The sequence below is a fragment of the Rhinopithecus bieti genome, unplaced genomic scaffold (assembly GCF_001698545.2).
Source record: "Rhinopithecus bieti isolate Rb0 unplaced genomic scaffold, ASM169854v2 scaffold_72297, whole genome shotgun sequence".
NCBI lineage: Eukaryota > Metazoa > Chordata > Mammalia > Primates > Cercopithecidae > Rhinopithecus > Rhinopithecus bieti.
This window is the reverse complement of record NW_016826674.1, coordinates 82,194-91,231: the sequence shown is the minus strand read 5'-3', so window position 1 is coordinate 91,231 and position 9,038 is coordinate 82,194. Positions and strand designations below refer to the sequence as shown.

Here is a 9,038-nt window from a genome sequence, read left to right as displayed (position 1 = left end):
TAAATCAAACCTTCTAGTCTTCAGAACGAATGGTGTTTCTGATGTACCAACCTCACCAACATTACAGAGGCCTACTCATATGAACCAAATGGTGTTTCACAAAATCAGAAATGAAGATTTGATATTTGTAAGTCATTAGATACTGATTACTGTCTTTTTAAAACAACATCTGTTTTCTTGATTTACATTCATGTGTCATTTGGAATTATTTTGTTATAACATATACAAATTTAGTTGTGATTTAAATATTTTTCCTTTGAAAGATATACCAACCTTGTGTTAGATGTTAGCAAAATTAATTATCTTAATTATCCTAAGAATGAATCTTAATTTTCTTTTGGAAATTTAAAATGATTCTTCACAAAATTAAAATTAAAATCTACAAAGACCTATATTGTTACACTCAAGTTCTCAAGAAAATAAGGGAAATTCAAGGGGTTAAAAATAAAGAAGAAACTGAGACAAAAATCCAGCCATCTCTCAGTGTCCATGAGGGATTGGTTCCAGGACTACCCACGGATACCAAAATCTGAGGATACTTAAGTGGAACCTGTGGATATGAAAAGTTGGCCCTCCATATACGTGGGTTTTACATCCTATGAACACTGTTATTTCTTTTTAAAAGTAACCATTAATTATTTTTAAAAATTATTTATATATTTTTTAGAGGAGGACTTGCTCTGTCACCCAGGCTGGAGTCCAGAAATACTATATTTTCCATCTGAGTTTCCTTGCAGATGCAGAACCTGCCTTGCAAGTACAGAGGGTCCACTGGATTTATTGAAAAAATATTCACACATAAATGGACCTGTGCAGTCCAAACCCATGCTGTTCAAGAGTCAACTGTAGTACATAAGATCTGATAATTTGGCTGCCAGGTGGTGAGACTGGTGATCAGCCACATTTATCAAGGGGGTTAAGATTTAAAAGCAATTTAAAAGGGCCAGGTCTCAGACCTGCGCAAGGCAAGGAGTTAAAAGTGAGACTATCCCTGAATAAAACCAGGACCCTTAAGTAAATACATCCTCAGTAAAACAATATATAGAATGTGAAAAATTCACCCACTGGCAAGCAGAGAAGAAAAGGAATTTTGTCATTTTTAATTGGGTTTCCAGTGAGGAAAAGCAGTCTCTCCTAAGAATTTGTCATCACAAGCGTTTGAATTTGGGCTTCATTATACTACCTACATAGACTGAGAAACTCTAAATTAAAAGTGGTCCTCTCCTAATATTGTGTGGTGCTTAGAAGAAACAAAAAAATCTTTTTGGAACCACATACTCTTAACCTAGGCAACCCATGATTCCCACAGATAAAACCATTCCAAACATGAGCTTTTAATAGAAAATTTAGAAACATACAAGGAAATAATGCAGGATTAAGTAAGAGTCAGTAGACCAACAAACATCAAAATTAGAACTCCAGGAACTTCCTATCACAGAATTTTCAGATACAGACTATAAAATACATATACATGTTTAAAGATAGAAAAGGAATTGAAACCATGGAGAAATAAGACATTGTTTTAACAAACAAAAAAGATTTCAGGAAAAAAGCATAGAAATGATAAATATCATCACTGACATTAAAACAATATACAGGATGAAAAGTAAATTACTTATAGCTGAAGAGAGATGTAGTGAACTGCAAGATAGATCTGAAGAAATTATTAAGAATGTAGCGGTTAGGGAGAAAGAAATGGGTTATATGAAAGAGGGATTAAGGAGCGTTAGGCAGAATGAGAAAGAACAGCTGATATCTGAGCTCTTTAAGGAGACAAGTCCTCATGTGAATAACAGGAAACAGAGTGGCCAGGTAACTTGACTAACATTACAAAACTAATAAATAGTTTGAACACAAGCAGCGTTGCTTCAGAGTGCAGGCTTTCAACAATTACTTTGTAAAGATATGCAAGAAATACTAGTATTAGTAGTAATAGCTAATACTTAATACACATTTACTATGTGTCATGGACTGTACTAAGGGCTTTTTTGTATTTATTCACTTATTGTTTATAACAATCCTATGGGAAAATAGTTATTATTCTCATTTTTCAGATGAAGAAACCAAGACAGCTACAGCACAGAGATTAAATAGCCCGTACAAGGTCATAAAAGTAGTAATAAGAAAAAGTTAGATATTCTGCCTCTGCAGACCACATTCTCTATTGCACTAGTAGGAAAGGCAAACAAAGAAAATGATTCTCATGTAAGCAAATGTAGGTAAACACTGACTCTATTTTTAAAAAGTGACAATTATAGCCCATTCAGGAGATTTCAAAACCAAGTAGAGCCAAAATACACTTAATTCATTAATCCTTGTTTTCTGTCTCTTATTACTATTTAAGGAAGCAGAATAAAAGAATTAATTTGGAGTCTCAAATCTGGATTTAGACTCTAAGGAAAATATTTGCTTATGGATTAAAAAAAAATTCTTCCTCATTGAACGTATTTTCTTGTTCCTACTTTGTTCTCCATCTTTACTCATTCTTTTCTTTTACCTTTTCTCTTGAAGAATGAAAGCCTTGGCCAAGGCACTTTTACAAAGATTTTAAAGGCATACGAAGAGAAGTAGGAGACTATGGTCAACTGCATGAAACAGAAGTTCTTTTAAAAGTTCTGGATAAAGCACATAGAAACTATTCAGAGGTGTGTATGTTCTTTAGGTCATGTAGTTTATGCTGTTTAAAGATGTACTCTCATATTCATACAACATACTCGTGTGCAGCTTTTCAAAATTGTAATTTTTAAATGTATCCAGGACTTCTCTGAGGATATATTCTTGTGGGGCTATAGAATTACAGGGTTTGAAAATTACAGGATTAAAAATAATTAATTCCAAACTAATTATGTTTAGCATTATGTTAGGAGTGTTATTACATTTCTGCATATACTGTGGCCATGATTTTCAAACTTGGCTTCCCAGAGCTTTATGGGTTACACAGAGGTTCCTTTACAATTTCATTTATTTAAAAAAACAAAACAAAACCAAGTTTCAAAGGCACTGTACTAAGGAACATACTTAGTGAAATCTGGATGCCTCTGGGCATGATCCAGAGATGCTAGCTGGCAGACCCCGTGGCCAGTTGCCAGAGCTCCGAACACAGCAAGATATGATACTTACAGTATCTTAAAGGGTGTTAGTGGAAGATGATGTGAAAAGTTCAAGCCAAAGAGTTGTTCTAATCCAGAACACCACAGTATTGGTGATCGTGATTCACTAAACAATCATACCCAGTGGTTCTAGTCAAAGTCTAGTGGAATTGGAGTGATGTTAAAACTATGCTAGTGTCCTGACACAGATGTCATGATATTTTATCTGCACATTTTTAATTATTTAGCAAGTATTATTTAAAGGCTACATCCATCTAACTCAGTTCCTTATATCTATCTCTGATGTCTACCTCTGGCTGTACATCTGTCCTCTATTTCAGGTGTTATGGGTCAAGCCTGTTTGACTGGCATCATTCATGATTCCTGTACCACTCTTGCTCTCTCTCACTTTGATCTCCATATTCCAGGCTTACACAGGGGCTTCCTCAGAATGTTGATGGTAGTTGCAGGTCCATATAAAGGGACCAAAGCACACTGTATCCTTATCTATAGTCATGCTGAGAGTAGGAGAAAGTGCATCTTTATTATGGCAGAGAGAATTTTCTGAACTGAGTACTTATGGACAACAGTCAAACAACAATTCTTTGTACTTTTTGTTTTTCTTTTCCTTAGTCTTTCTTTGAAGCAGCAAGCATGATGAGCAAGCTTTCTCACAAGCATTTGGTTTTAAATTATGGAGTATGTGTCTGTGGAGAGGAGAGTAAGTAAAACTACAGGCTTTCTAATGCCTGTCTCAGATCATCTATTTTTGTTTATATAGAAAATTCAGTTTCAGGATCACAGCTAGGTGTCAGTGTAACCCATAATTTAACAGGAATTAAATATTTTTGAAACTGAAAACACTGTAGGACTGTTCAGTTATAACTTGTGAAAAAGGAAACCAATGAATAAAGTTAAAAGTAGAAGGTTACAATGCCCAAATAATAGAGTATTATAGGAAACAAATGTCTATAACATTTTGTGTTCATGATAGCAAAAGAGATTATGGCAGGTTCGACATAACATTGGAATAACTGGCCTTTTCATTACAAACTTCTCTGGAATTATGAAGACAAAGCATATAAATGATACACTTAATTTTTAATGGAACTGACTGAAAATATTATGTTGATATGATACTAGATATATTTTTTGGTTAAATTTAGGTTGTTCATAGAAACTACTAAAAGTATAAATCATACCCCATGCTTTAATAGTATACAGGCATGCCTCATTTTATTGCACCTTGCTTTATTGTGCTTCTTAGATATTGTATTTTTTACATATTGAAGGTTTATGGCAACCCAGTGTCTAGCAACTCTGTCAGCAACATTTTTCCAACAGCATGTGCTCATTTCATGTCTCTGTGTCACATTTTGGTAATTCTGGCAACATTTCAAACTTTAAAAAAATCATATGGTGATCTGTGATCAGTAATCTTTAATGCTAGTATTGTAATTATTCTGGGGTGTCCCAAACAGAGAGAATATAAGAAGGCAAACTTCATAGATAAATGCGGTGTGTGCTCTGACTCCTCCATCAATGAGCCATTCCTCTGTCTTTCTCCCTCTCCTGGGGCCTCCCTATTCCCCGAGACAACAATATTGAAATTAGGCCATTTAATAGTCCCATAATGGTCTTTAAATGTTCAAGTGAAAGGAAGATTCACCCATCTCTCACTTAAAATTGAAAGCTAGAAATGAAGCAGCAAATGCTGATGTGGAAGCTGCAGCAAGTTATCCAGAAGATGTAACAAAGACCATTGATGAAGATGGCTTAGTGAGGAAGGCATACTGAAAGCCAAGACAGGCTGAGAGCTAGGCCTCTTGCACTAAAAAGGCAAGTTATGAATCCAAAGGAAAAGTCCTTGAAGGAAACTGAAAGTGCTACTCCTGTAAGCACATAAATTACAAGAAAGTGAACAGCCTTATTGATGATACAGAGAAAGTTCTAGATAGAAGATCAAACCAGCCACAGCATTCCCTTAAGCCAAAGCCCAATGTAGAGCAAGACCTTACTGATCTTCAGTTCTCTGAAGGCTGAGAGAGGTGAGGAAGCTGCAGAAGAAAAGTTGGAAGCTACCAGAGGTTGGTTCACGAGGTTTAAGAAAAGAAGCCATGTCCACAGCATAAGTGCAAGGTGAAGCAGAAAATGCTGATGTGGAAGCTACAGAAAGTTATCCAGAAGATCTAGTAAGGACCACTGATGAAGATGATGACACTAACAAACAGATTTTCAAATGTAAACAAAACAGCCTTCTGTTGGAAGAATATGCCATCTAGGACTTCCACCGCTAGAGAGGAGAAGTCAGTGCTTACCTTCAAAGCTTCAAAGGACAGGCTGACCCTCTTGCTAATGACTAATGCCATTGGTGACTTGAAATTCAAACCAGTGCTTATTTACCATTCCAAAAATCCCAGGGCTTTACAAATTATGCTAAGTCTACTCTGCCTGTGCTCTATAAATGGAACAATAAAGCCTGGATGACAGCACATCTGTTTATAGCATGGTTTACTGACTATTTTAAGCCCATTGTTGAGATCTGCTCAGAAAAAAAGATTGCTTTCAAAGTATTACTGCTCATTGACAATGCACCTGGTCACCCAACAGATCTGATGGAGATGTACAAGGATATTCATGTTATTTTCATGTCTGGTGACATAACATCCATTCTATAGCCCATGGATCAAGGAGTAATTTCAACTTTCAAGTCTTATTATCTAAGAAATACATTTTGTAAGTTTAAGCTGCCATAGATAGTGATTCCTCTGGTAAAGTAAGTAGAAAAACTTATGGAAAAGATTCACCATTCTAGATGCCAGGAATAGCATTCATGGTTCATGGAAGGAGATCAAAATGGTAACATTAATAGGAATTTGGAAAAGTTCATTCTAACCCTCCTGGATGACTTTGAGGGATATGGTACTTTAATGAAGGAAGTCACTGCAGAGGTGGTGGAAACAGTAAGCGAACTAAGAAGTGGAGCTTGAAGATGTGACTCAATTGCTACAATCTCATGATAAACCCTGAAAGAATGAGGCGTTGCTTCTTATGGATAAGCAAAGAAAATGGTTTCTTAAGATGGAATCTACTCCTAGTGGTGATGCTGTGAACATGGTGAAATGACAACAAAGGGCTTGGAATATTACATAAACTTGATTGATAAAGCACTGGCAGGATTTGAGAGGACTGACCCTGTAAAGTTCTACTGTGGGTAGAATGCTATGAAACAGCATTGCATGCTACAGAGTAGTCTTTCATGAAAGGAAGAGTCTGCAGTGAATTTCATTGTTGTCTTATTTTAAGAAACTGCTGTAGCCACCTGAACTTTAAGCAGCACCACCATGATCAGTCAGCAGCCATTAACATCAAAAGGCAAGATCCTCCGCAAGCAAAAAGATTACAACTTTCTGAAGGCTCAGATTATCATTAGCACCTTTTTTGGCAATAAAGTATTTTTTTAAAGTATATTCTTTGTTTTTTTTTTAAGATATAATGCTGTTGCACACTAAATAGACTCCATTATAGTGTAAATACAAGTTTTATATGTATTGGGATACCAAGAAATTAATGACTTGCTTTACTGTGGTAGTCTAAAACCAAACTGGTAATACCTTCGAGGTATGCCTGTATTTTAGTGCCTCACAAAGTTTACATTCAAGAAAATTGTTTATATAATTCCCTATTTTCCACTAGTAATGCAGATTAAATCCACATCTACACTTGTATAACATTTTTTCATATCTTTGAAAATTGATAGTATTTTCAAAAGCAGTGGTTTGGAACCTGTTATATGGAGGTATCTGAGAGGCTCCTGTGGACCACGAAGGAGTCCAGGATTGTTTTTGGAAGCCAACACTTGTTTTCTGGCAAAATATGTTTTATATTTAAAAAAAAAAAGTTTTAAAGATAAAGCAGCGCAAAACAATTTTTGTATTTTTTGCAGAATAAATTAAAAAAGATTAATGGAGCTAGAATTCAAATTCTCCTTTAGTCTATAATACTATAGACATTGTAGTAATTTTTGTGTGTAGAAGAACTTCAGGAAGGTTGACTGTCTAAAAACGTTACGTGGATGAGCAATTAAGTGGAGAAATTTCATTTTTTTTAAAAACCAGCCTAATTCAGTACTATATATAAAGGTGTGCCTGGTATATATTATACATTTATATTTTATATATATATATAATATAATTGTTTAGACTCCCTAGCTCTTGCTGTTGTAAGTACCTAAAAACGGCAAAAATATAATGGCTGTGTATCCATTAAGTTTTCTTTAAAAGTTGTGAGTTTTTTGCCTAATTTAATTTCTTTACCTATAATAGTGACTGTAGTATATGAAGATTTAAATTAGCTATATTATATATTTATACTTAAGGCTTATTATTTACTTATATTTTAATGCAGATATTCTGGTTGCAGGAGTTTGATAAAAATTTGGATCACTAGATACATACCTGAAAACAGAATCAAAAATTGTATAAATATATGTGGCACTTGAGTTGCAAAACAAGTTGGCATGGGCCATGCATTTTCTAGTAAGTAGTATAATCATTTTATCAAAAAGATACTGTTTTGTTTTTATAAAGAAATAAAAATTATCTTTACCTGGAAAGCAAATAATAACTGTAATTGGATGCAAATTCTCGTAAAACAGTCTGTGTTAGGTGATAAAAGAGATTACCTTTAGCATATGTTTATGTTATGTAAATCACTCTTTGAAAAAAGTTTTGTCATCCATCCATATCTTAGAACTACTAAAAAGACAATCTGTATTTTGTGTCTTTTGGATTTAGAAAGGTTCAACCAAAAAATATGGAGCAACATGTGCTTCTGTATTTTTGGGCATTGTAACATTATGGTCCATGAGAAAGCAGCAATTGACAGACGAAGACTACCAGGGGGCCTGCAGTGATCGACGCCTCAGGGTGGGCACCTGTGTTCTGCTGCAGAACTGAAGTAAGTGTTTCTTAATGTCAGCCTCTCATCGCAGAAACGCAAACCATCTCAGGCCTTAGAACTCACGTGAAGTGGCATTGGTAGTTTTTAATTTAACTTTCATCACAGCATAGATATTGTGTTATTTAAAATGTGAACAGGAACATAGTTAGGAGTCATCAATTTCCTTTTTTCTCCAATGCATGCTCCAAATTAATATTTATTATGCTATCTTATATAGTTTTTTCTTCTTTAAATCTGTTTGGGGGCTTGAACTACTAAATGCTTAAATATTTGTGGATTGATATTTGAATATATGTGTGTTTAACTCTAATAGGAAGAAAACACCCTTATTCATGGGAATGTGTGCGCCAAAAATAATTCTACTTATCAGAGAAGAAGACAGGAAGACAGGAAATCCTCCTTTCATCAAACTTAGTGAGTCTGGCATTAGTATTACAGTTTTGCCAAAAGGACAGAAGTTCTAGAGGGATTATATATAATCGTTACAAACTTTACTTGGGCATGTTGTAAAGAGGCAATGTTTGTTAATTTTGCGCTTGAACTCCATTTAATTCATAATGTTCCTGATAAATAAATAAAATTGTCTATCACTTTTAGCCATTTAAATTGTTAGTTAAATCTTAGTCTCTAATTTTTCTTTCTTAAAGCTCATAACCATGGACTGTGAGGTGATTTTAAAAACAGTTTTAATCTCTAATTATGTATGAAGGAAGGATTTTATCCATTTTAATATGAGTTTTCTAATATTCCTTGAGGCCACAAGTAAATTTTCTAAAATTCTTTTCTTCTCATGCACTAAATAAAAATTTATCTAGCCTGAGATTCTTAGGATTTTTTTCTACCCTCTGTGAAAAAATTAGTTTAATTATCCAGCTAATTCTGACTTTTAAAACCTTAAAAAAACTTTCATTTGTGTTTGTTAATCTTTACTACTTAACACAGTGGGTTAAAATACAAATTTCAGTCAGATAGTTGAGAGGGGTTTTT

The 9,038-nt window shown here is 34.4% G+C and overlaps 1 protein-coding gene across 1 annotated transcript in view; it reads left to right on the top strand.

Moving 5' to 3' along the window:
• Positions 1-9,038, top strand: part of LOC108523026 (tyrosine-protein kinase JAK2-like) — a gene marked incomplete at its 3' end in the record, with an annotated part of 78,772 nt that overhangs the window by 27,743 nt on the left and 41,991 nt on the right. Inside the window, 7 exon segments of the mRNA XM_017863480.1 lie at positions 1-127; positions 2,512-2,542; positions 2,545-2,645; positions 3,723-3,810; positions 7,497-7,627; positions 8,365-8,406; positions 8,408-8,501. The exon segment at positions 1-127 is cut by the window's left edge and continues 1 nt beyond it. Of these exon segments, the coding sequence (XP_017718969.1) occupies positions 1-127; positions 2,512-2,542; positions 2,545-2,645; positions 3,723-3,810; positions 7,497-7,627; positions 8,365-8,406; positions 8,408-8,501 (614 nt within the window).